The sequence below is a fragment of the Thermomyces dupontii genome (genome assembly GCF_041956625.1).
Source record: "Thermomyces dupontii strain NRRL 2155 unplaced genomic scaffold VTN31scaffold_2, whole genome shotgun sequence".
Classification (NCBI taxonomy): Eukaryota; Fungi; Ascomycota; class Eurotiomycetes; order Eurotiales; family Trichocomaceae; genus Thermomyces; species Thermomyces dupontii.
The window spans coordinates 1,357,688-1,383,806 of record NW_027192308.1 but is presented as its reverse complement, the minus strand read 5'-3'; the positions used below and the strand labels follow the sequence as shown (position 1 = coordinate 1,383,806).

The window sequence follows — 26,119 nt, the reverse complement described above, 5'->3', positions numbered from 1 at the left end:
GCGTTCCAGCCAAAAATATATTCGTGGTCGAGGGCATGAGCGGAAATGAGGGTTTCGAACTCCTGGAAACGCATCTGACAAGCCGTCAGATTAGCGATCGGGAGGATACAGAAAAACTTCTCAACACTCTTAATTACCTGCCTCTTGCTATCAAACAAGCTTCGGCATATATGGCCAAGAAACAGATCTCGACGACAAAGTATCTCAAGTATTGCCAGTCGAGTGACAGAGAAATGGTCGCGTTGTTGAGCAGGGATTTTGAAGACGGCCATCGATATAGGGAGGCGAAGAATCCGATTGCTACAACGTGGCTCATCTCGTTCCAGCAGATTGCATGGCATGATCCTCTCGCGGCTGATTACTTGAAATTTATGTGTTCTCTGAGCGAGAAAGCTATTCCGCGCTCTCTTCTTCCGCAAGGTGCTTGGACATTAGAAGCGGAAGATACCATTGGGACGTTGAAGGCGTACGCGTTCATTACTGAAAGAGAGGAGTTAGACGTGTATGACATTCACCGGCTGGTTCGACTTGCAATGTTGAACTGGCTGGAGAAGCAAGGAGAGCTTGCCAAGTGGACGGAAAAGGTGATGCGACGCATCGAAGAGGCTTTTCCACGTCCTGGATATGACAACAAAAAGGAATGGCTAAGCTACCTCCCACATGCTCGGCATGCTCTTGACCGTCAAACAACGGTAGACAATTTGAAGGTTGATCTCTTCAAACTAGCCCTCAGCTTCATCATCCTGGGTCAGTATCGCGAAGCAGAGACGATGCATCGACGGGAACTAGAGGGACGAGAGAAGCTCCAGGGCCCCAGCCATCCCAGAACTCTCATGACCATCAACTACCTGGGCAACGTCCTTCAAGATCAAGGAGAGTACGAAAAGGCAGAGGCAATGTATCAACGGGCACTGGAGGGGCAAGAGAAGGTTCTCGGGCCCGATCATCCAGACACCCTCAAAAGCGCCAACAACTTGGGCTCCGCTCTTTCGGAACGAGGAGAGTACGAAAAGGCAGAGGCAATGTTTCGACGGGCACTGGAGGGGGAGGAAAAGATTCTCGGGCCCGATCATCCAAGCACCTTCTCCAGCGTCAACGACCTGGGCACGGCCCTTCTTGATCAAGGAGAATTTGAAAAGGCAGAGGCAATGTTTCGACGGGCACTGGAGGGGGAGGAAAAGTCTCTCGGGCCCGATCATCCAGACACCCATGTCAACGCCGACAACCTAATAAAGATTCTCGAAAAGCAGGAAAGGCACGAAGAGGCTGCCGAAATTCGTCTGAGGTTCGAAAACCATCGCCATCCTAGAGTGCGCTTTCAGACGCATTGATGAAATGCGATTTACTCCTCTCCCAGCGCTGCTTGGGCTTTATTTTCAATTAATAATATCGACGCAAGCGAGTTACTACTGAGTACAGTAGCCTACATCGCGTCAACAGTGCAAGCTTGATTGACTGGTTAACTAGTAGTAGGTACTAGTACTACTCTAGTTAATCAAAGCATTCGAATGGTGTTCCTCGGGTCGCTGTGCATTATAGATGGACATCGCAGGCCTTTATGCTCTCCCAGTATCGAGAGCTTTCGCAGTTACTAAGTGCCTTCAGTAATAAGAAGTTTTTCTCCCTCCCGGGTACGGAGTACGAGTAGAACTACCTACTCCGTAACCAAGGTGCAAACTAAAGGGGGTGTCTGAGTCGACTCATTGAGTAACTAATTTAACTAAACTACTCGTAGTAGGAGCTTTCCTGCCGAATACCGAAAAGGAAAGAACCCCTCTGAATTCCAGACATTTTCATCACGTGATTCTTCCAAATGCTCAGAAGGCCCCGTCTTCGTTCATCGGCGCTGGTCCAAGAAACGCAGATCGATCAAAAAAGAGACCGATCATTGAGTTGAAGAAGGCATGTCCGACTTGCTAACAAAGTGCGGGAACTTTGTCGCTTCGGAAGGCCAACATCTGTAATGCAATGACGTGAGGACGCTGCGCCCTTCAATTTATCGATGCTTCGGTCTTCAGCTTATTCCCCCTGTACGAGGGGCTTCGCATGTTCCTCAAGCACAATACTATGGTATCGACCGCCATCGCATGCGTGTGTCTTTCATAGATCGAAGCTTGTATTCGTCTCCCATTTCTCAACTGCAGCGTCGCAAAGCGAAAGCTCGAAACCAAAGTCACTAGCAGGTGTGTATAGTACGACTTCTGCGCAATTCCATCGCTAATTTTAGACCAGTACCCTCCTCAGCACGGTTCAACGAGATCGGTGTGCAGCAAGTGAGCGATTACATACACAAGCAGATTTTTTCGGGCAAGCCAAAGCCGCCAGACGAGACCCTTGTCGCACTAGCGAAAGATCATCTCTCTCGCCATGACCTACTCGGCAAGTCGCAAGAAGCAGCGCCACCGATCGCTTTCGATTTTCCTCCTCTCAAAGGCGAAACCCTAGACGAGCACTTTCATAAACTGGCCCTGGACGCGTCAGATCCTTACCTGGACTATGCAAAGAGATATGCCCTCACCAACTGTCCAGACATGCCGCGGAGATGGGTTAAGAGAAGCGGATGGACAAAGTACAACAGCGACGGAACTTGGGAGGCTGTGGATGCACCTGATGAGTCCTTGTTGACGTTCGATACGGAAGTCCTCTACAAGGAGAGTCCGTTCGCGGTCATGGCCTGCGCTGCCAGTCCCACGGCCTGGTATGCATGGCTTTCGCCGTGGCTGTTGGGCGAGTCGGACAGCGATCGCCATCTGATTCCACTTGGAGACAAGAATAAGCCACGCATCGTCGTCGGACATAACATTGGCTTCGACCGCGCCCGCGTTTTGGAGGAGTACAGCCTGCAGCAATCGAAAAATTTCTTTGTGGACACAATGTCCCTCCATGTCGCCGTCAACGGAATGTGCTCTCAGCAGCGACCAACGTGGATGCGGCACAAGAAAAACAAGGATCTAAGGGAGAGAATTGCTAACGAAAGCAACACAGTAGAGTTGGCAGCGCTTATCGAGCACAAGGTATTGAATGAGGAAGAGGAGGAACTTTGGGTTGGGAGAAGCTCTGTCAACTCTCTGCGGGATGTCGCCAAGTTTCATTGCGGTGTGACGATTGACAAGTCCAAAAGAGACTACTTTGGAGAGTTGGAACGACACGAGGTTGCGGATCGATTTGATGAGCTATTGGACTACTGTGCTGCTGATGTTGCAATCACTCACCGCGTATACAAGAAAGTGTTTCCCAACTTCCTCGAGGTCTGTCCCCATCCCGTCAGCTTTGGTGCCCTGCGCCACCTCTCGTCCGTCATTTTGCCGGTCAATGAGTCGTGGGAACGATACGTGTCGGAAGCCGAGAGGATCTACCACCAACGGCTGGATGATGTCCAGAAAAGGCTTGTCGAACTGTGCGAGGAGGCCGTCAAGGTCAAAGACAATCCGAGCATCTACATGAACGACCCTTGGTTGCGCCAGCTGGACTGGTCCGGCCAAGAAATTAAAATGGTTAAAGGAAAGAAGAAAGGCGATCCCCCTCGTCCAGCAGCGCGCCAGAAGAAGCCCGGAATGCCCAAGTGGTACAAAGATCTCTTCGCGACGAACACGTCCGAAATAAACCTCTCAGTCCGGACGCGTATCGCGCCAATTTTGCTCAAACTTTCATGGGATGGCTATCCGTTAGTTTGGTCTGATAAATATGGGTGGACATTTAAAGTTCCTGTTAGTGAGGCATCGCGGTACGACAACCAACCCGTTACTGCTTGCGACATGTCGGAGGAGACCAACGCAGATCTCCGCGACGATCGAAAGCATGTCTACTTCAAACTTCCACACAAGGATGGCCCTTCGGCACGGTGTGTTAGCCCCCTGGCCAAGAGTTATTTACAGTACTTTGAGAAAGGCACGCTGTCGTCAAAGTACGCGCTTGCAAAGGAGGCTCTGGAGATGAATGCGTCCTGCTCTTACTGGATCAGTGCTCGGGACAGGATTATCAGCCAACTCGTGGTCTATGAAGGGGATTTACCAACGGGCAAGAAGGGCGACAAGTCTTTGGGCTTCATCTTGCCCCAGATCATCCCCATGGGGACCATCACCCGGCGTGCCGTTGAAAACACATGGTTGACCGCCAGCAACGCCAAAGAGAATCGGGTGGGATCAGAGTTGAAGGCTATGATCCGGGCTCCGCCGGGGTACGCGTTCGTTGGTGCCGATGTCGACTCTCAAGAACTCTGGATTGCCAGCCTTGTGGGCGATGCACAGTTCCAATTGCACGGTGGCAATGCCATCGGTTTCATGACTCTTGAAGGCTCGAAGGCAGCCGGTACCGACCTGCATTCCCGGACTGCCAAGATTCTGGGAATCTCGCGAAATGATGCCAAAGTGTTCAATTATGGACGGATCTACGGTGCGGGTTTGAAGTTTGCGGTGACTCTACTGCGCCAATTCAATCCGATGCTGTCAGATAAGCAGGCCCATGAGATTGCAGCGAAACTCTACAAAGAGACCAAGGGCACAAGGACGACGCGGAAATTGTTGAGTGACAATCCTTTCTGGCGTGGTGGTACTGAGTCGTTCGTTTTCAACAAGCTTGAAGAGTTTGCCGAGCAGGAGCGCCCGCGCACACCAGTTTTGGGAGCCGGAATCACCGAAGCGTTGATGCGACGGTTTATCAACAAGGGCAGCTTCATGACTTCTCGAATCAATTGGGCCATCCAGTCCTCGGGTGTGGATTATCTTCATCTTCTGATAATTGCAATGGACTTTTTGATCCGCCGATACAACATCGGTGCGCGCCTGGCCATCACCGTGCACGATGAGATCCGTTTTCTTGTGAAGGACGAGGACAAGTACCGAGCTGCCATGGCCCTACAGATCGCAAACGTCTGGACGCGTGCCATGTTCTCCCAACAAGTTGGCATCAATGACTTGCCTCAATCATGCGCTTTCTTCTCGGCCATCGACATTGACCATGTGCTCCGCAAAGAGGTGAACATGGACTGCGTCACTCCTTCCAATCCGCACAAGATCCCGCACGGAGAGAGCTTGGACATCAATCAGTTGCTGGACAAGGGCGAGGAGGCGTACTTGGACCCATCCATCGTGCCAGTCTCGGCGCCGAATCCGGAGAAGTATCCCTACACTCCGAGAGAGTCGGTCATGTCCTCACTCCAGACTTCCAACCGAGTTCCGTTCATCAAAGCTCAGATCACCAGCGACGACAAAGAGCTCCGCGAGATCATCAAAGAAAGCATGAAGGCGAACGCCGCCTCCAAATCCGCCTCCGGCGTTACTACAGCTCGCGCACGCAAGCTTACCGCAAAGGACTCCCCGTCGGCACCGCCGGTCACGGCAGAACCCCAACGGGCTGTTCTCATGGAGGTTCCCCCGAACTTGTACCCTGATTTTCGAAACCCGTCCTCTACGAAAACCTACCGAGATCCCCAAAAGCCCTCGTTGAATGCGATTTCCAAGCCGGGCTGGAAGCCTCGTCCGTCGGCACGGATGTAGGCTTTGTTTGCCCCGGTGTTTCCTTCGGTTCGGTCTTGTATTAGAATCTCTGTTCCATGTCTTTGACGGCTGGCATCTTTTCTCATCTACTTGTTTCATTATGTGTAATTCTTCGTGATCATGTGGTACTCGCCTTGCATTGGGTTGGCGTGTTGGTGGTCTGGGAGGTGACGTCTGTTCATTGGGGATATTGATACGAGTAATGTCTTGAGATTATGCCTGTATAAGTATGCGAGGACAGTAACGAATCTACCAACCTCTTGTACATTGCAACTGGCGAATCTTGACTGCGAGACAGCATGCTACCATGTGGTGGGCTCCCTGAACGTGTAACGATACGATAAAATCCGTATAGAACTGTTCGATTACCTACTTGCCGTCATCAGCCAATTAGCATCGCGATCTGTGTCCATCAGCTGCAAGATGTATAACGAAATCTCTGGAACATTTCCGCCCAGGTTCTCACCTGTTGTTCCTGATAGTTCGTTATAACCAAAGATCAGCTTGGTACGAAGTAGTTATGTCATCCTAAGGACGTGTTGCCGGATTGAGCTTGGCGGACGAGAACACTACAGTATTATTACAAAGGTCTGAGACAACGGCCCGTTGGTCAGGAAGAAGATCGAAACCCCGTGGATTTCCCAGCAATGGTGGCATCAAGAAGCTCCATCGCGGCGAATGCGGCAGCATTCCATGCGCTTGGAAAATGAGCGTCTTCACTCGCGACTACGCCGTCGATCAGGGCGTGACCCCCACTGCGACGGATCGCATCGACATCGAGGCACAACAACAGCGCCCGGACACAAGCAACAACGACCACAATGACAATAATGACAATGCGGTGACTGCGCGTGACCCGCCGTCACCGAGGCCCGGTATGAGAGGACGGAGCGACTCAGTCACATCCCTCCGACGTCGCGTCCAACGAGCGAACACAGCCCGCTCGTATTACCGCGATGGGAGCAGTCCCGACCGTGGCTGGGAACCGGGAAACGAGCCCGGCATTGACCCCAACAAGCCGTTGCTTCCCGATGGGACGGACCTGAAGCTTTTTCCGGTGGAATTGCATCGACAGTGCGAGATCACGGTGGTGGACTTCTCGCAGCATGAAATGCGCCAGTACGTCCTGGACAACGACACGCTGGAGCCCTTTCTGCTCAGAGAGCGAGAACCATGGGTACAGTGTCGGTGGATCAACGTCAATGGCCTGAGCTGGGATGTCATCCGCATCCTGGGCACGCATAAGAACCTCCACCGGCTGGCCATCGAGGACTTGATGAACCCGGACAACCGCACCAAGGTCGACTGGTACTCGGACCATGCGTTCATCGTCATGACGCTGCAGAAGTTGGTGGATCTGCGGCGCGACGACAGCAGTGATTCGGACTCGTCTGATGAGAGAGAGGATCGGCCCAGTGAGGATGGTGTTTCGGCTTCCAGCAAGAAATTCCCCCGGATGCCGCCGCGCAGGAAGAATCTCTCCGTAATCTTGAGCGCGCTTGCAGATGTCTTCCTACCGAGTCATATCAAAGAGAAAGCGAGGAAGAGGCGGAAGGACAAATTGCGGATGGATGGCCGATTGGGAAAGTCCGAGACGGTCGATAGCACAATGAGTGACGATGGGTGGAATCGGTCGCTCAGGTCGCGAACGTTGCAGCGTTTTCGGGGAGGTCCAAACGAAGAACGCATCGAGTTCATGGAGCGTCATGCGGTTCTAGCTTCCCAGGGACTGGCGGCGACCATTGAACAGGTATCGATCTTCCTGACTGCGGACAACTCGGTGATTTCGTTCTTCGATGCCAGCGCCAACGACGTCGAGGCCCCCATTGTACGGCGTTTGAACAGTCCGGAAACCATTCTCCGACAGTCATGCGACGCAAGCATGCTGGTCCAGGCCATTCTCGACGCCATCATCGACCTCGCCATCCCGGTCGCCGTGGCGTACGAGGATATCATGGGAGATCTTGAAGTAGCCGTCTTGACCGACCCGAGCATCGAGCAGTCCAAGAACCTCTACGTCATGACATCCGAGATCACCGTGCTGCGCAACGCGATGCAGCCGATGGTGGCAGTCATCAACGCTCTACGCGACCATCGCTCGGAGCCTGTTCAAACGCCAGGGTTTGGAACGATGCAGTCGTCAAATGACCAGGACTACATTGGAGTCTCGACGCCCAACTTGAAAAGCATTGGCGGGTCGACCGTCACAATCAGCGCCATGTGCCATACATATCTGGGCGACGTTCTGGATCACTGCATTACGATTGTTGAGCGCTATGACCAAATGAGAAGGTCTGCCGATAACATGATTGATTTGATTTTCAATACAATTGGTATGTGGGCGTGTTCGAAGATTAGGCGCTGTTCTGAATGCTGACTCTGTGCAGGAGCATCTCAAAACGAAAGCATGAAGCAACTGAGCTTGGTGACTTGTCTCTATCTTCCCCTGACATTTTTGACAGTATGTAGCTGCCCAAATAACTCACGTCGGACAAGTCACTGAATGCCGCCAGGGATATTTTGGCATGAACTTTGCACACTTCTCTGGTGTCGAAGACCATAGCGACGTGTCAGTCTCATCCCTGATTTCCCCAGCCCTAAGAACATGATATTGACTTTATCCCAGGTTTTTCTGGATAATAGCAATCCCATTCGTGGCAGTCTCGACGATTTTCCTAATGTAAGCTCCTTACGACTCGCACCACGAGACAAGCAGGATACTAACATGCAACAGGCGCGATATGATCATCCGCCACTTTGTCAAGATCGCGCAGAGGCGATTGTTCGCCAGCTCGAGGAAGCATCGAGCGGAACAAAAGAAACGGAGGAGGCAGGAGAGAGGACATGGTCAAGATTGACGGAGCTCCTTCCAAAGGCTGGAATAGGTAATGCATGTGATATATTAGAGGGTAGATACACGTCTCTAGTACTGCAAGATTTGTATAAATGTACAGTAGTAATCTTTGACCTCATGCTCTCCGTCCAGTCTATTCGCCCAAAGAAACGGCCTGTGAGTACACCTCACTCCGCATAATATACACTGCTCAGCAAATGCACTCAAAACTCCTTCCTCCGATACGCCCAGTACGCCTTCCACGGTAACCGCCAATCAGACTGCAGCAAGGTAGGGTTGAAGATATCAAAATCGACCTTTTGAAGTCTATCCAACCACAACTGGGTAGGAACGGCCGGCATCAAAACGCCAAACGCCCGTTCCACTTCCCTCAACTGCTTCTCGTGCGGAGATTGATGGGGCTGCTGTTCTGTATCCAGTTCGCCGTTATGGGGGCCGTAATGGTGCCCTTCTTCACCCTCGTGTTCAAAGTTGTGGCCCACGCCCTGCCCGGCGCGCAGGTTCTTGATCATCTGTCGGGCGGTGATGAGGTGGTCGCTCGCCCGCGTGGCGATGGTGAACACGGCGTCTTTGAGACCGGAAGCCTCCGCGCCGTAGCGGAAGACGTCCTCTTCCTTCACGCCGGATTGCGCCATGACGTCGAGGGGTAGCGTTATCGCACCTTGCTTGGTGCCCGCGCCCTGTGCTCCTCCACCGAGTGGGCTTGTAGGCTGCTTCGGTTGTTGCTGTGGAAAAGCGACTAACGGCAAGCCGCGCAGCACAGCAGAGATGCCTGCGGCTTTGCCGATATGTGATGCGACATGGTCCACGGTCAAGGAGGTCATGGGCAGCGCGGAGATGGTCAGGTAGAGTAGCGTCGAGTAGGTGTTTTCAGCGTAGGACTCCAGTGCCGACAAATTGGTGAACGGAGCGTTTGAGATTGTTTGCTCGCGCGCATTGATCATGCGTAGGAACCAGCCTTTGCTGAGCCGCGCGCGACCTTGCGTCCTGTCGTGAAGGTCCGATATCCCAGCGTTCAACAGAAGGGCGACGGGCTCTTTCGGCGGCCTGCCGGCGAGCGTTTTATTGATTGTATCTCGCCAAAACTGCAAGCGCATCAGACCAATGGTGTACGACGATGTCATCTCTGGGATCATCGAGAGGGAAATGTTGAGGGCACGGAGGGCTAGGTATAATGTCTGCGCTTGTCGGGGGATGAAGGTACTGAGGGTAAAAGATGGTCGGTCGTAGTTCCTGATCCTTGGTCAGGTTCACTGCGCCCTTCAGCTTTGACTAGAAGCACTCACCGGACCAAGTCAGAGCAGTATTGTCGAGCCGACTCGGTTTCGGCCTCGGCAGCGCCTGTGATGGGTGCTTCGCCGTGAGATGTGCCGAGTGTAGCTGCCCTGCTCAATGTGCGCCATTGATTGCTGCCCGGTTGATATGAACGCAGCGCCTTTGCAGGGCTACCTGCAAATGTTCTTCCTGGCAGTCGCATTTTCATCTATCTTGTTGATGGGGCTCGGTTCGTATTGTGAAGGATTCCGTCAACGGTACATAGTAGTGTCCAGTAGATGATCCGCGATAGGACAATTCCTGCTCTATTCAAAGCATTAACTCGAAGTAAACCAACCTTGGGAGATTCCAATGCTTCCGTAGTCCTCCCGTGTCACTACTATTGCTTCCTCGAAGCTTGGATGGTTTGCGCGCGCAGATGACGTTGGGACAGAATAAACCCAACCTGATTGGTCAGTTGCTTATCGTAACGTTACCGTAATCATGAGGATACACTTACCTAAGCGGGCAATATGGAGCTAGTGTCGCGTTCGCGTTGTGGCATGCCGATAGTCGCGTCTCGTGCATTTATCGAGTCCAAATCTTAGTACATCCTCCTCTCTCATCGGCCCGCCTTCGCAGTTGCCGGGATTTGATTTAGTTGCATCTTTATTTCACAATGAGCCATATTGATTCAGACGAACGACCGGCGAAGAAGCGCCGTTTCTTCGACATTGACGAACCCGCTGTCAAAGCACCGGATGCGTCTTCTGCAAATAGCCATGTTCCCCCGGCAAGTTGGGCAGACTCGGTCGCGACCAAGGCGCCTGCCGCGAGTCAAAATGGTCTGGGCACATTGACACCGGAGAACGGCCGTCCGCAGGCGAACGGCTTTGACACAAAGCTTTTCTCGAGTATAGTCGGGCAAGACGTGCCGGATGATACCATTTCCAAGGTCCGTCAGGTCGCCGGGAATGACATGGAACGCGCCGTCAATGTCTTCTTGGACGGCTCATGGCAGACGGACGCGAGCAGTATTGCTACAACGACGTCCCAGCCGTCGCCAAGCGCACCCGTCTCTGTCCGCAAGACTCCCGAACCTACACCTCCCGAAACGCCTACCAAACCAGTTGAAGAAGGCCCAAAGGTTCTTGACTCCATGCCGCACCGTAGGTACATTGGCTCTTTTGGAGTCGCGGCATGGGCTACACGAAGCGGTTACAATCTGGTCCGGCATGAGGAGAAGGTCCAAATTGAGAGGACGCGTCTCCGGCCCAGAGTTGGTCGGGGTGGTCGGATAATTACGAGTCAAAAGGCAGACATCCTGACTCGGTTCACAAACTCTCGAGGCGAGGAAGTCGGTCGCTTAGAACAAGACATGGCGGCGTGGATTTCTACTCTGATCGATCAGAGAATCTGCGAGTTTGACGGCGTGTGCGTGTACGCGCCCGAAAGACTCAAAGTGAATGACACTATCTACCTGCAGCTGAAGTGTTTCATCCTGAGAGACGCTTTCTTCCCTGAGCCCTTCCGCAACCTAGATGAGGATCGGGCTGCCGGTCTTTTTGATCAAACGGAAACGAGCGAGGAGCGCGACCTAAGACTTCGCCAAGTCGCACTTGTCAAGCTCTTCAAAGAAATTAATCTTCAGCCAACTGTGTCCAACACAGCAAATCTAGGAAACAAGAATGACGGTCTTCTGAAGTCGGCAGAGATGGCAGAACAGGCAGAGAAGAACAAAAAGGAGAAGTCCAAAGAAACTACTGCCTTGGAAGACGGAACCAGCGATGAGGAAGTCGGCGAGCTGGAAGAGGACCAGCTCGATACCCTGTACAAGAAAGCACAGTCATTCGATTTCAACACACCAGAAGCTGAGCCGGCCGAGACGTTCAGAATGAATCTACGGAAATACCAGAAGCAAGCCCTTCATTGGATGCTGGCGAAGGAAAAGGATATGAAACTGGACCGGCAGGCTTCGATGCACCCGCTGTGGGAAGAATATAAATGGCCAGTAAAGGACGCCGATGACAAGCCGCTGCCGACTGTGGCTGGCCAGGACTATTTCTATGTCAATCCGTACTCTGGCGAGCTGAGCTTGGATTTCCCTGTTCAGGAGCAGCATTGTCTCGGCGGAATTCTGGCTGACGAGATGGGCTTGGGCAAAACTATCGAGATGCTCAGTCTCATGCACACCCACAGAACCACGCCCGAATTTGCTTCCGCGACCCCCATGCAGCCAGAGACCAGGAATTCCACGGGAATTGCGCCGGCACCATATACTACACTTGTAGTCGCACCAACATCCCTCCTTGCTCAATGGGAATCCGAGGCGCAGAAAGCGTCAATTCCCGGAACTATGCGGACCATGATCTACTACGGAGCTGGTCGGTCGCCGGACCTGCAGGAATTGTGCAGAGCCGAAAATGCCAATGAAGCTCCCCATATGATCATCACAAGCTACGGTGTTGTCTTGTCGGATTTTCGGAGACTTGTCTCTCAAGGCGGACCTCAGTCTGGGCATGGACTGTTCTCCGTCGAGTTCTTCCGCATTATTCTCGACGAGGCCCATCTGATCAAGAACCGTCGCGCTAAATCCGCTCGAGCTTGTTACGAGCTCAAGGGTCTTCATCGATGGATCCTGACCGGCACTCCGATTGTCAACCGTCTTGAGGACCTCTACAGCCTGGTAAAATTCCTGAAGGTCGAGCCATGGTGCAATTTCTCGTTCTGGAGAACTTTCATTACGGTGCCGTTCGAGTCGAAGGACTACGTTCGCGCCCTCAATGTCGTCCAAACAGTGCTGGAACCATTGGTCATGAGGCGAACAAAGTCCATGAGGACTCCTGATGGCGAGCCATTGGTGCCGCTTCCCCGCCGTATCGTCAATGTGGAGGAAATTGAGTTATCAGAGCAAGAGCGAGAGATCTACGATTTGTTCTATACTCGCGCCAAACGTACATACAACACCAACGCGGAGGCGGGCACTCTGCTGAAATCCTACTCGACAATCTTTGCGCAGATTCTTCGTCTACGGCAAACGTGCTGTCATCCAATTCTTACCCGAAACAGCCTGATCGTTGCGGAGGAAGAGGATGCGGCTGTTGTGGCTCAAGCGGCGAACGAGATGAAGGACGACATGGACCTTCAAGAGCTGATCGACCGCTTCACTGCCTCCACCGAGTCCGATGAGCCACAAGACCCAATGAAGCGCTTCACTGCGCAGGCTTTGCGGCAGATTCAGAATGAGTCCAGCGGTGAATGCCCGATTTGCTCGGAGGACCCTATGATCGAGCCGGCGGTAACCAGCTGTTGGCACAGCGCGTGCAAGAAATGCCTCGAAGATTATCTCAAACATGAAGAAAGCAAAGGCCAGCTCGCTCGTTGTGTCACATGTAGGAGCACGATCACACGTCGCGATATCTTCGAGATCGTTAAGCACCAATCGCCGAGCTTCACTTCTCAAGATGATGATTTGTACAGCAGCAGTCCAGTGACGCCTTCCCAGGCGCCGCCGAAGATCACGCTGCGGCGGATTCACCCCTACTTGCCGTCGGCTCGCACATCCGCCAAGATCCTGGCCCTGATCAATCACCTAACAAGGCTGCCACGGGGCACCAAATCCGTCGTCTTCTCTCAATTCACAACATTCCTTGATCTAATCGGGCCGCAACTGACCAGAGCGGGAATCAAATTTCTCCGGCTCGACGGGACAATGTCGCAGAAAGCGCGGGCCGAGGTGATCAAGCAGTTCACCAACATGGAGATGTATGAGGAAGACGAGCTGGACGAGGACTACGATCTAGAACAAAAACTGGCACAGCGCAAGTCGGCCCAGGGCGGAGCATCCTCGACCCCCGACGTGCTCCTGATCAGTTTAAAGGCCGGAGGTGTTGGACTGAACCTCACAGCGGCGAATAACGTGTTCATGATGGATCCATGGTGGAGCTTTGCCGTGGAGGCACAAGCGATCGACCGTGTCCATCGTATGGGCCAGACGAAGGACGTGACTGTGACGCGATTCGTGGTCAAGGATTCCATCGAGGTTCGCATGCTCCGTGTCCAGGAACGAAAGATGAAAATTGCAGGCACGTTGGGGCTGCGGGTTGGAGGTGATGGTAGCGAGGAGGAGAGGAACAGGGAACGCATCGAAGAGCTGCGCTTGCTTTTCGAATAAATTGACATCAATTTTCGGTGATTCATGCACGGCCTGATTGTACAGTATACAGAACCTAGACTTCTAGTTGAAGCTGTTTTATTGAGCAAGGGTACAATATAGAATCTCTCGGTGATCTATTCGAACATCGAAACCCTAATGAAACGGAGACTAGTTTAGTGTTAGGTATCAGATAACTGTTCTGAGCGCTGACATTGTGCCACAAGGATATCATTACCCCAGAACGAGTAGATAACAACGCGTCTGTATGCAACTAGATGTCTCCGACATCGCCCATCACAAAGATTGGATGGAGTATGCACTAGGAAGTGACCAGAGGTGCAATAAACAAAGGCCTTTCTGGCACAGGCACCTCCGTCGAAGGCCTTCACAGTTGACCTGGGTCGCAATGGCGCATATTTCTGACATATTATGCCTGTTTGCTGTCAGCAAGATATCGAAGTATTCAGGAGTATTTCCCTTCGCTGACGCCATTATCCTGACGGAAATTTCCATTTATAACCATCATCAACTCTTGAATTTGACGGCAATATCCATCAAAGACTGACAATGGACTGTCTGACCTGAAATCTATATATAAGATGCCTCCAGAAACGTCTTCAGTTCAACAAGAATCGTTCGCTCCACACTTACGATTCGAATCGAGAATTTTGTTCATCATGAACGTCTCCTCAAGGAGGCACGGTTTGGATACGCTTGTAAGTGTTGAGCAAGCTGCCGTCGATCCGGAAGTGGCATCTCTCGTTGCCAGGGGCTGGCACATCGGGGAGAGTATCGGTGATGAAAAGACCATGCAAAAGCTCCGCGATGCCGACAATGAGTTCGATGTGAGAGAGCTTGAGAGGAAATACACGCTCAAACATCTGGAGAAAACCATTCAAGGAACGGACGGAAATTCCATCATCTTGTCTATCTATCGTCCCATGAAACCGGACGTGCTCTCCAAACGCCCTGGGATTTACTACATTCATGGCGGTGGGATGACTTTTGGCAATCTGTTCTATGGTCTGTCAACTGTGCTACCCGTTGTTCGCGATAACCGGGCCGTGTGCGTCACGGTTGAGTATCGCCTTGCCCCGGAACATCGCGCACCGGCAGCTCTCAATGATTGCTACGACGGCTTGAAGTGGGTTGGCGAGCATCTGGACGAACTCGGCATCGACGAGAACAAGCTCTTGATCGTGGGACGTTCTGCGGGTGGTGCGTTGGCCGCTGGGACCGCTCTCCTGCTGCGCGACAAGAACGAGGGACCCAAGCTCTGCGGGATGATGCTAAACTCTCCAATGCTGGACGATCGTAGCAACACCGAGTCCAGCTGGTTCTTCAAACATAGTCTGTATTGGACACGGAAGAGCAACATCTTTGCCTGGAGACAGGTCTTGGGCGAGAATTACGACTCTGCCAATGTCAGCCCTTACGTGGCTCCGGCGCGTGCGACGAATCTTTCCTGTCTCCCGCCAACTTTCATCGACGTCGGCGACATGGAGTTATTGCTCGACGAGGCGACTGAATTTGCAGAGAAACTCCGCAATGCCGGTGTTGAGGTGGAGCTCCGGCGCTGGGAACGCGTGTTTCATTGCTACGACATCATGGCTCCCGAAGTACGCAAGGAGATTCTCAAAGCTCGGTTTGAGTGGATCAATACCATGATTTCGACTACCTTGCGTCATTATTACTTGCTTGGGATCTAGGTTTAGGACCCGAAATCAGGTGAAGCATGGCGTTGTCTACATGGAATGAATTTCCCATTGATCATGGATTGTCCCAATGTTAGATTCTGCAGGCGAGATTTGAGTTTACTCTCAGTACAAAGTACCTTTGCAATATGGGGTCTCTGACTTTGCTGGCGTTCTACATAGAGAATAGTGCCCTATCTTCCACCAACAAGGTTCGGTCACGGTCCAGGCTCGTCAAGAAGCTCTGTGCAGTATCGACAGGACATGAAATGTGAGCCGCATCATCATCTTAGCCAGATGCAAATTCAATGAGGAGAAATAGAATACTATCCATTGCACCAAGTTATGTGCTTGATGCCGACCTGTTGAGCGTTTGATCATAAACCCTAGAATCAGTAGCAAAGAACCCGAACAGATACTATTGTCCTCATGGATGGAATCTTCGACCCCAGCCTGTGCGACGAATACACAGATTGTCAAAGAACAATTGCTTGATTAGCACATAAGAACACCGTTTACGAGCATCCAGTATCGCCTGCTACAAACGTATGATGTAGGACACAGAGGCAACTAAAGGGACTTGCCAACGTAGGCGACAGAGCATTTGCTGACACATTCAATTCTGACAAAGGCTTTGTTCCTTTAGCTCTACCTCAGGTTTTGCAGTTGGTCTGAATGACAGCGAATGCTTTGGGCAACATCATATTTGCGGTCAGCAAGCATCCAAGTACATATAGTCCAGGTAGGTCTACTTCCTCTTTGACGACTGCCGTCAATCTTTTCGTATTCTCCCATTTGTAAACCTCATCCGGCTGTCGAGTTCAGCGGGAGCTTCTATTGGACTCGAATAAGAATTATTTCAGCCGAACTTCCATAAAGTATAAGATGCCTCCAGCGACGTCTTCAGCCTACCAAGAATCTCCACCAACTGACGCTGGTTACGAATTTGACAATCTTAATCGAAAAACTGACTACATCATGAACGTTTTTAATAGAGATTATGATTTCATAACTCTTGAATGTCTCGAGACAAAAGCTGCCGCCGATCCAGAAGTGCTGGCCATTCTCAAAACCTTTCAAACGAAAGAGTAAGATGGCAGGACTTTGGAAAGGATTAGGAGGTCGACAGTAAGTTCGATGTACATGAGCTTGCCAGGAAGCAATCCAAGTAATTGGAGAAAACCATTCAAGCCATTTATGGGAAGTCCATTATCTTGTCCATCTATCGTTCCCATCCATGCAACTTGATGTGCTCTCGGAGTACCCCGGCATCTACTTCGTTCATGGCGGCGTCTTTTTTTTTTTTTTTGGCAACCGCTTCTATGACCTCTCAACCGTATACTTTCTTTTGTTGTCATGTACCGCGCTGTATGCGTCTCCGTTAAGTATCACCTTGCGCCGGAACACCCTGCGCCGGCTGCTCTCAATGACTACTGCTACAACGGCTTGAAGTGTGCTGATGAACATCTGAGGAGCTCGGCATTCAAAAGGAAAAAACTGCTAATCATGGGACGTTCTGTGCGTGCTGCGCTGGCCGTTGGAACCGTTCTCCGGATGTGCGACAACAATGACGGTCCCAAGCTCTGCAGGATGATCCTAAACTCTCCCATGCTAGACGATCTAAGTGCAACTAGATCCTGCAGAAATTAATATCGCAAAGCATTCGTATTGGTTTCTTGAGAATAACATCTCCACCTGGAGCATGGTGCTGGGCCAGGAATACGCCACAGACAATGTCAGCCCCTACATTGCTCGGGCTCCTGCGACTAATCTTTCACACCTCCCGGAAAAACTTCATTGACATCAGCACGGTGGAGATCCTCCTCGACGAGGCGACTGAGTCTGAAAAGAAACTCCGAAAGGTGGGCGTTAAGGTGTGGCTCAGGCAGTGGAAACGTGCCTTCATTGCTTTGGCGTCATGGACCGGACTGCCAAACCGTGCAAGAAGAAAGCTTTCAAAGCTCGGAAGTGATTCATAGAAAATGTGACCTCAAATAGGTCGCGTAAGTCAGTGCGAAGAGGAGGACAAGGGAGCCTGGAAGAGTAGTAGTATGAAGACGAGCTCAGGCTGGATTTATAAGGAAGTGAAATTCCTTTAACCGTAAATCTCTACATAGAACCAATGACTAGAACATTGCATTTCTGCGATGGATATGAACCCTCACTCTACCGGCGTTTCACATACAAGCAGTACTCCGTACTTGTGTTTCACAGACAAAACCAAAGTTCGTTCATGACCCAGGCACATTTAAAAGTCCTGTAATGCACTCATCAATAGGAGTTTAAAGAGAGACCAAAATCATTGTCCCAACCAACTAATTGCGGAAATAATACCCTACTTCGCTCCAAGTTGCGTGCTGAAGCCACTCCGTTGAGACTTCGAGCATGGAAGCCCTAATTTCAGTACCAAGCTGAACCCTATCAGGTCTCTTTGTACCGTTGATAGAAGACTTCTGAGCCCTAGTCTGTGCTGCCGCAAAGACACCATTTTCCCAAAGCAATTGCCGAACTCGCTCGTCAAAATGCCCCTTAAGCTCTGACCATCCGCTATTGCCAACAACAAATGATAGCATCTAGGATGCATTGCCAACATACGTACGAATGGACAAAGAGAGACAAAGCCCTTGACTATCATCGCAGTTAGCCCGATTTAAAACTAGTCGAGTGTTTCCGAGATCATGCCTGATTGCAGGCAGCAAGCCCTGGAACTATCCGGGGAGGTCTCCTTTGCCTTCGCAAATGTCCGTCATCCTGCCTGAAAGTTTTTCATCTGCAGATCTCATCAGCTCTCTCGAGTCCGCCGGCAGCTTCCATCAGACACTGAAGATGAATTTCTTTCTGACCCGAAAAGTATATAAGAGACCTTCAGAAACGTCTTTGGTCAGCGCAAATTTTCTCCAACTGACATTCGTCACACACTTAACAGTCTATATATAGTCGAACACTCGAAGCATGGCCCCTCCTTATGAAAAGTACGATCCCGAGCTGGCCGGCATTCTGGCCCAATACGACCTCCCAGGCGTCATCAACGACGAATTCGTGATGAGGCAACGTGAAGCTGACAAGAACTTCGACGTAAACATGCTTCTGGAGGAGTTTCCCACTCTCAAGCATGAAGAGATAACCATTGAAGGCGCTAATCACAACAGGATTACCTTGTCCATTATCTGTTCCAAAATCAAACACAAGGCTAAGCTGCCCGGCATCTACTTCATTCATGGTGGCGGCATGATATTCGGTAACCGCTTCGGCGGCCTCCACACGGTGCTTCCTTTTGTTGCCGAGCACAACGCCGTGTGCATCTCCGTTGAGTATCGCCTTGCCCCGGAGCACGGCGGGGTGGCTGCTCTCCATGACTGCTACGACGGCTTGCTGTGGGTTGGTAAGAATTTGAAAAAACTCGGTATTAACCCGAAGAAGCTCCTCATCCTGGGACGTTCTGCCGGAGCCGCTCTGGCCGCTGGAACCGCGCTTCGGATGCGCGACAGGCATGAGGGCCCCGCGCTCCGCGGCATGGTTCTGAGTTTTCCCATGCTGGACGATCGTAGCGACACCAATTCCTGCAAGGAGTTCGAGGACACCGGGCCTTGGAGCCGCCAGAGCAACATATACGCTTGGAAGCACATTTTGGGTCCCTATTATGGCACCAAGAGCGTCAGCTCCTACATTGCTCCTGCGCGTGAAACCAACCTTTCCGATCTTCCGTCAGCGTATATCGACGTCGGTACTGCGGAGATCTTCCGAGACGAGGCGTGGGACTTTGCTGAGAAGCTCGGTAATGCCAAGGTGAATGTCGAACTCAAGCTGTGGGAAGGTGGATATCACTGCTTTGACAACGCGGGAAGGACTTCCCAGCTGGCCCAAAAGGCTCTCGACGCTCGGTTTTACTGGATGAGGTGTACCCTTGGGTTGAACGCTTGAGCTTTGTGAGAATCAAATTAGGGTTAGGGTTAAGGTCTAGGTATATCCATAGTAGAATGGAATGCTTCACACAAGAATTGTCCACCATCAAAAGTATCTCTTGACAGCACCTTCTTTGGTGACGTTGAGTTTTGGAAGTAGCAATGAGTCCGATACTACATATATATCTTCCCCTAAAAGGACAGGTCCTATTCGAAGAAAATCCATTGATGAACCTTTAGAGGTTCGACCTCACTCAACTTAGTAGCTGTGGAATCCCTTGTGAAGAACTGCACATTTGACTTCAATCTATCAAACAATAACGAAGGCAATCAATCCGTTGTTTCAGCCCGCTCGCAAACAAGGAGCATAGTACTAGTCCCTTATATTAATGCTCGCAGAGGTTGAAGTCACCTTCCTGGTAAGCTTCATTCACCTGGTCAGACTTGATTCGCCTTTCCGCCATGAGTTCCTCTCGTAGGGCCTTAGCGTCGTCCAGTGTCATGTCTGACGTATACAGATTTTCCATGACCATATTTCGCAATTCCGGTGGCAACTTGTCCACAAGCGCCGGCTCGAGGACTTCGCGCCTTGTGTCCCACCAATCCATTTGCTGTGGAGGTACGTTGGCGGTAGATATGATCCTCAGAGAGGGATCAACAAGGAAGAGGGCAAGAATCTTGCGATGGCCGGGCTTGGAGCGATCGGCGAGCTCAAACGGACCAACGCGGTGCTGCAAGGTGTTTGGGAAGGTCAATAGCCGGCCTTCTTTGGTCGCGATGCTGCCGAGGTACTGCACCATGGGCCCTTGCGGATTCATGCCGAACACTCGTTTTACAAACCCATGGTCGTCCTGCTCATATCCATCTACGTCATTCAAGGCAGTGTCGTCCACTCGGTGGCGAAATGACAGTGTACTTTCGGTGATGTTCTCGTTGGAATAGTAATACAATGCCGTAGCGCAGATATGTTCGTTCTTTGTGGAGTTCGTTGCCCTTACATGTTAGCTAGGGCTGATTTGGATGGTACTAGTTATGATGTTCGAGGTACGCACCATTTGACCTTCGACATGCCACGTTCCGCCCTCGTAGTTCGGTTTCTCCGGCGTCAGCTCGATATTGGCAAGTTTGACAATCACTTGAAGACCCCTTTCACCAAACTTGTCGCACAGATCCACGGTAACTGGGGTGGGGGAGAAGCTGTTCTTCGGTTCGGGTAGCTCGACTTGTCGCGATTCGTCCCATGCTCTCCGCGCTTGATCATAGGCCTCCCAGTCCGGTTCATCATCAGACGGGTACTCCGGTGGTGAATCATACGACAAGTACACGACGTTTTCAAAGACTATTCTCACTTCGTGATTTATTGCCTCACTCAGGGTCTCGTTCCATAGAGGGATCGTTCTGGTGATATCCCCTCGATGACTTGGTACAGGTCCACCGATGCTTCTGAGGATGCAAATTGTTGATGTAGCTGGTAATCCTGCAGTCGTTGTCCGTAAATTTCACGTTGCATGGAAGCCATTGGAATCATCGGCTGTACGGGGTTCCATGAAACCAGTGACCGGAAATCTGCGTTTCAGATTCCGGCGGGACAGGGAGCACTACTCCCCTGGGCGATGACATCCAGTCTTCCAACCCGATGACTTGATCTGCGAGGATCTTGGTGCGGCCGTATACCAGAGGATAGAGTGACGGATGCACCAAATCAACAACTTTCTCGTCGGAGCCAGGATGGTAGTCCTTTTCGGAAACTTCTTCCAACGGCCGCACCGCTTCTTTCAGCCTCTCCTGTAGATCCTTGGAGATTGCGACGTCGGATTTGACAACGCCCATATCAAGCATTGCGACTTGCCCGGTCTCTTTCAGCCGAGACGCCCGGAACTGCAGTTCATCGAACGTATAGTCGAGCATCTTTTCTGTGAAATCCATGTCGCTTTCCATGGCCTCTTTTCTCCACCGTGACCTGATGGTGTCGTCAAAAATCTGAAAAGACGTTAGCTGACGTGTGAGAGGCCTGCAATGAGACTGCAAATGACCTTGTTCTCCCAGTTCGGTTTCTCCTTGATTTGATCCATCATCCTTATCATGTTCAACTCGCGAATCGTCTTCAAAGCTCTATTAACAAGATGAGAACGTCTGACTCTGAACGGCCTTCACGACAAATCAGAGATCTTACCCGATCCGTCCCGATCGAATGTCGGAGGGATCCAATGCAGTTGGGAATTCACTCTAGTGACCATCAGCCCCTTTGTGTCGACAAGTCGAAGACATCTCCTATCATCATGGCTGCTAACGTCCAATACCGCATTCAGCGGCTCTGTGAACCCGGGTAGGCGCTGAGTATTTGGGGGCTTGGGCTCGGTCTTGGATTGGGACTCAGCCATCTTGGACAGCGACTGTCAAGACGCAATCAGCAAACATGATCTGCAGACAACAGGACGGAGTGATGGTTCGACACATTCAACGTTTTATTCGAAATGGCAACCAGAAACTCTTTGCAACTGTTCAATGCAATCTGATATACTTGTCAAGACGACGGCGACACTTGGGGCTTAAAGACGGGCAAGTTCAGAGAGCCTTTTCTGCCAACTCTAAATATTCGCCTTGACAGCGGCTAGGCAGCCACCCCCAGGTACAAAAGTACTGTTACCTGGGCTAAAAAAAAAGGCGGGATTTGCGCTATCTGTAGCCGATTTCAGTCAAGCTTGAGTGAGAGTGAACGCGTTGGAAAAATTCATCAGCTTGGACGATGGCGCTAAGCAGGCAGACATACCACACGCTTATATAACTCCAGCAGAAGGGTACTTTATGCACTACATACTCCTAGTACCTAGTACCCAGCGGCAAAGTCCATTCAACGAGACTTGACGATTCCTTTGGCCATTTGTCCTCAAGGACATCAAGTGCAACGAGTCGTACGGGACCTGTAATGCGCAATTGCGTATCACTCATTCCCACAATCAGGCTGGAAGAAACACGAGGTCCCATGACTAGAGTTGGGACAAGTGGATACATACTCCTCTCTGGTGGTGTGGTTAGTGCTTTACCCTCGGAGTTACTCCGGATAATTGCTTACGAGCAGGTACTAGTACTGTACACGGTACAGGTCGCTGGCGGGCTCGGTTATCCGGAGGATGCAGATATGTATCGCAGTATGTACTCCGCCAGCTCCAGCTTCAATAGAGCTCCGAGTTGCAGGAGATTACTTATGCTTAGCGCGAGCTCGCGTTCCTTTCGTCCATCACCTGGCTGGGCCGCCTGTTGAGTTCCATTTAGGGTTAGGTTAGACAACGCGAACCCAACGCGTGCCACCAACGGAACATCGAGAAAAAGACTGCCTCTCATCTCCACAATAATAATCAAGCAGCCATGTTGAAGTTGAACCTCGAAGTATAACGCAGGAATGAGACAGCCCCGTATCCTTTTGTATTAGGCCTACGGAGTACATACATTTGATATCTCGAGACCTCATCAGATTGGGACTGTAGGTTAGATGGGCAATCGAAAGGAATGACTCAGACGACGGAGGACTTCAACGAAAATATTGATGACTCGGGCCTAAGCGGGATAAATAACGAGGCGCCATACCTATACGCCCATGCCCCTGAATTTTGTGAGCGACAACTAAGTTTATGAAATTCATCCTTACCAATTGGCCACTGTTAATTCATACTATCAGATCAGATCTCCTCCCCAATTGACATTCTTGGATCAATCCTCCTCACTTTCTCGATCGTCCATGTGTTTGTATCTGCGCAATCCCCTCCCTCATATCAGACATCCAAGTTAAAGTTTCAACAAGGTTCTGTCGAGAATGGTACGGCGCGAGTGTGGAGAGGGCCAGGGGTCGCGGCGAACCACCAATCTCGGCCAAGCCGCGATTCTGCACGATGTACTAAGGTACTGGGTACATCGATGCAACGCCATCGCGCAATTCGAGTTTGGGAACCCTGAGCAATTATCACATGCGGAGACGGGTGATCTTCATCAATCAGCGTGCCAATAAATAAAATCGACTAAGCCCACCAGGTACTATGACATTATCAGAGGAAAACACAAATAGAAGTCGCGTCATGTCGAAAGTCATTCTCGTAACTGGCGCAAACCGAGGTATTGGCCTCGGCATCGTTCGACGGCTCATCGCTCGAGCGCCCCCACGCACAAGGCCGGAAGAAGTATCGCCTACAAACGGTGCGAATGGAGAGGGACGCGGGAATCACAGACCATGGACGATCATAGTAGCCTGCCGAACGCGGCAAGCGGCCGTAGATACGATTCAGAAACTCAATGACGAGGAGAGTCAAGCCGGCAATACGACTTTGGAACCGTTGGAGATCGAATTGGACAGTGACGAGAGCATTGGCAATGCGAGACGAGAGGTGGAAGAGAAATTCGGACGGTTGGACGGTAAGGACCATCTAGGATCTGTGATTCCTTCGGGGAAGGGACAGGGCGATACTCATGGATATCTCTCTCCCAGTCCTAATCAATAACGCCGGCCGCGTCGAACGAATCAACGAAGAATCCAGCAACGTTCGAGCGCACTATGTCGACACGTTCAACACCAACGTCGCCGGCGTGCTGATGATCATGAACGCCTTCCTGCCCTTGCTCAAACAATCCATCGACAGCAGTCCTGTGAACGAGGTTCGAATTATCAACGTCTCGTCGCTGACCGGCTCGCTCGACTTCGCCGCCACCACGCCCTTCCAGCTCACCGACGAGATCGGGTACAGTGTTTCCAAGGCCGCGTTGAACCGTTTGACCATCGAGTATGCCAAGCTTCACCCCATGGTCTCGTTCTACTGTCTGTGTCCCGGGCACTGCAAGACCTCCATCAACCGCTACCAGGGCTGGAAGGATCCGTTGGATGGTGCCAAAGTCGTTGAGGAGTTTGTGGCTGCGGAGAAGGGAAAATACCCCTTTGGATTCTATGCACTCGAGGATGGGAAGATTGTGACGTACGATTGGTGATTCCGTTAATATGAGATCAGATCAACGCTTCAGGACGTAGACAAGCTACCAGCGATGCAACTTACATCCCGGATCATGGACGTACAACTGCCTTCCAATTACTCAATGCTAAGTACACTCATGAAACATATATTCATCACATGACAAAAACACACAAAACGCCCATCCAAAGCCATCAAGATAAGAAGTGATGCTGTATCGGGGAGAAGAGAAGGATATCATCAAACAGAGCGCCATACAAACTGTACATCAATCCAATCCAAGTCACAATGTTTAGAAGTCTTCATCGAAGCGGAGACCACCGGCCTCCTCATCCGCCTTGACTTCGTTCTTGTCCTTCTTGGTGCTGGCCATGACGCCCGCCTTCTGGTAGTCACCAACCCGCTTCTCGAAGAAGTTGGTCTTTCCAGACAACGAGATGTTATCCATGAAATCAAACGGATTGGTCGCGTGGTAGTACTTCTTGTTGCCGAGAGCAACCAGCAGACGGTCAGCAACAAACTCAATGTACTGGCACATGAGCTTGGCATTCATGCCAAGCAGAGCCACCGGCAGAGCCTCGGTCAGGAATTCCTGCTCGATCGCCACGGCATCAACGATGATCTTCTCAATGATCTTCGGATCCGGCCGTGTGCGGAGATGGGAGAAGAGTAGGCATGCGAAGTCAGTGTGGAGCCCTTCATCACGGGAGATCAACTCATTTGAGAAGGTCAGGCCTGGCATGAGGCCACGCTTCTTCAGCCAGAAAATGGCGGCGAAGGAGCCAGAGAAGAAAATGCCCTCGACAGCCGCAAAGGCGACCAAGCGCTGAGCAAACGTGGACTCCCTATCGGAGATCCATCGGAGAGCCCATTCGGCCTTCTTCCGGACGCAAGGAACTGGGCACAACATGTTAGCAGACTTATGCTTTCAAGTGATACGACTGCTCAACTCACTAGTATCGATCGCGTCAAACAGATACTGGCGCTGCTTGGGCTCCTTAATGTACGTGTCGATGAGCAGGGAGTAGGTTTCGGAGTGGATGTTCTCCATCATGATCTGGAATCCATAGAAGCAACGCGCCTCGGGGATCTGAACTTCTCCGCTGAAGCGCTCGACGAGGTTCTCGTTGACGATGCCGTCCGACGCGGCAAAGAACGCGAGAACGTGGGAGATGAAGTACCGCTCGTCATCATTCAGGCGGTTGTTCCAGTCATGCAGGTCCTTGGACAGGTCGATTTCTTCCGCCGTCCAGAAGGACGCCTCGGCCTTCTTGTACATCTGCCAGATCTATTGTGGTGCGGTTCGTCAGCGTGTGTTCTGCCCAGACCGCACGGACCGACTCGACGCGTGTGACGCGTACTTACCTCATGGTACTTGATGGGGAAGAGAACGAAACGATGAGGGTTCTCCTGCAACAGAGGCTCGTGTGCCTCGCACTCCTTGATGGTGGGAGCCACCTTGGGAAGCTCCGACTGGGCTGGCTTCTCGGCCACGGGCTTTCCCTTGACGTCGGACGCGTCGACAGGACGCGACACGGGAACGTTCTCCTTGTCCGCGGGCTCGAAGCTGAGCTTCTTGACGGGCGAATTGCCCATCTTGAGCTGTTCTAACGAAGAAGCGGCCTAGAGGCGTTGGTAACACGTCTCAACCCAGTCGACGCGTCAAGCTCGGTGGACAGTGACATTGGCTTACCTGCTTCGAGGGGGTGAGCTGGGTAGTCATCTTGTAGGATTCAACTCGCACTGAGAGAGATATAAGTAGACTGAGAGCAGTAAGAGGCAATGACACGCTGATATGGTGAAAGGTAAAGA

At 51.5% G+C, this 26,119-nt stretch overlaps 11 protein-coding genes across 11 annotated transcripts; 7 read left to right on the top strand and 4 right to left on the bottom strand.

Moving 5' to 3' along the window:
* Positions 1 to 35: 35 nt before the first annotated feature.
* VTN31DRAFT_2870 (uncharacterized protein) lies at positions 36 to 1,331 on the top strand (the record flags this gene model as incomplete). Its single annotated transcript, XM_069403086.1, has 1 exon — positions 36 to 1,331. One exon carries the CDS (start codon positions 36 to 38, stop codon positions 1,329 to 1,331), a length of 1,296 nt encoding a protein of 431 aa, XP_069262303.1.
* Positions 1,332 to 2,002: 671 nt separating this feature from the next.
* Positions 2,003 to 5,495, top strand: VTN31DRAFT_2869 (uncharacterized protein; the record flags this gene model as incomplete). The annotated part of the gene is made up of 2 exons (XM_069403084.1): positions 2,003 to 2,183; positions 2,233 to 5,495. The coding sequence occupies 2 exons, from the start codon at positions 2,003 to 2,005 to the stop codon at positions 5,493 to 5,495; spliced, it is 3,444 nt and encodes a 1,147-aa protein (XP_069262302.1).
* Positions 5,496 to 6,201: 706 nt separating this feature from the next.
* VTN31DRAFT_2868 (uncharacterized protein) lies at positions 6,202 to 8,353 on the top strand (the record flags this gene model as incomplete). The annotated part of the gene is made up of 5 exons (XM_069403083.1): positions 6,202 to 7,828; positions 7,883 to 7,956; positions 8,009 to 8,064; positions 8,122 to 8,175; positions 8,230 to 8,353. 5 exons carry the CDS (start codon positions 6,202 to 6,204, stop codon positions 8,351 to 8,353), a joined length of 1,935 nt encoding a protein of 644 aa, XP_069262301.1.
* Positions 8,354 to 8,552: 199 nt separating this feature from the next.
* On the bottom strand, positions 8,553 to 9,826 carry VTN31DRAFT_2867 (uncharacterized protein; the record flags this gene model as incomplete). The annotated part of the gene is made up of 2 exons (XM_069403082.1): positions 8,553 to 9,582; positions 9,636 to 9,826. The coding sequence occupies 2 exons, from the start codon at positions 9,824 to 9,826 to the stop codon at positions 8,553 to 8,555; spliced, it is 1,221 nt and encodes a 406-aa protein (XP_069262300.1).
* A 456-nt stretch (positions 9,827 to 10,282) lies between these two features.
* Positions 10,283 to 13,777, top strand: VTN31DRAFT_2866 (uncharacterized protein; the record flags this gene model as incomplete). Its single annotated transcript, XM_069403081.1, has 1 exon — positions 10,283 to 13,777. The coding sequence occupies one exon, from the start codon at positions 10,283 to 10,285 to the stop codon at positions 13,775 to 13,777; it is 3,495 nt and encodes a 1,164-aa protein (XP_069262299.1).
* A 659-nt stretch (positions 13,778 to 14,436) lies between these two features.
* On the top strand, positions 14,437 to 15,468 carry VTN31DRAFT_2865 (uncharacterized protein; the record flags this gene model as incomplete). The annotated part of the gene is made up of 1 exon (XM_069403080.1): positions 14,437 to 15,468. The coding sequence occupies one exon, from the start codon at positions 14,437 to 14,439 to the stop codon at positions 15,466 to 15,468; it is 1,032 nt and encodes a 343-aa protein (XP_069262298.1).
* Positions 15,469 to 18,405: 2,937 nt separating this feature from the next.
* On the top strand, positions 18,406 to 19,374 carry VTN31DRAFT_2864 (uncharacterized protein; the record flags this gene model as incomplete). Its single annotated transcript, XM_069403079.1, has 1 exon — positions 18,406 to 19,374. The coding sequence occupies one exon, from the start codon at positions 18,406 to 18,408 to the stop codon at positions 19,372 to 19,374; it is 969 nt and encodes a 322-aa protein (XP_069262297.1).
* A 1,505-nt stretch (positions 19,375 to 20,879) lies between these two features.
* On the bottom strand, positions 20,880 to 21,430 carry VTN31DRAFT_2863 (uncharacterized protein; the record flags this gene model as incomplete). The annotated part of the gene is made up of 2 exons (XM_069403078.1): positions 20,880 to 21,335; positions 21,389 to 21,430. The coding sequence occupies 2 exons, from the start codon at positions 21,428 to 21,430 to the stop codon at positions 20,880 to 20,882; spliced, it is 498 nt and encodes a 165-aa protein (XP_069262296.1).
* A 29-nt stretch (positions 21,431 to 21,459) lies between these two features.
* Positions 21,460 to 21,736, bottom strand: VTN31DRAFT_2862 (uncharacterized protein; the record flags this gene model as incomplete). Its single annotated transcript, XM_069403077.1, has 2 exons — positions 21,460 to 21,467; positions 21,529 to 21,736. 2 exons carry the CDS (start codon positions 21,734 to 21,736, stop codon positions 21,460 to 21,462), a joined length of 216 nt encoding a protein of 71 aa, XP_069262295.1.
* Positions 21,737 to 23,425: 1,689 nt separating this feature from the next.
* VTN31DRAFT_2861 (uncharacterized protein) lies at positions 23,426 to 24,326 on the top strand (the record flags this gene model as incomplete). The annotated part of the gene is made up of 2 exons (XM_069403076.1): positions 23,426 to 23,759; positions 23,833 to 24,326. The coding sequence occupies 2 exons, from the start codon at positions 23,426 to 23,428 to the stop codon at positions 24,324 to 24,326; spliced, it is 828 nt and encodes a 275-aa protein (XP_069262294.1).
* A 273-nt stretch (positions 24,327 to 24,599) lies between these two features.
* On the bottom strand, positions 24,600 to 26,030 carry VTN31DRAFT_2860 (uncharacterized protein; the record flags this gene model as incomplete). Its single annotated transcript, XM_069403075.1, has 4 exons — positions 24,600 to 25,204; positions 25,262 to 25,595; positions 25,673 to 25,930; positions 26,001 to 26,030. 4 exons carry the CDS (start codon positions 26,028 to 26,030, stop codon positions 24,600 to 24,602), a joined length of 1,227 nt encoding a protein of 408 aa, XP_069262293.1.
* Between the last annotated feature and the right edge of the window lie 89 nt (positions 26,031 to 26,119).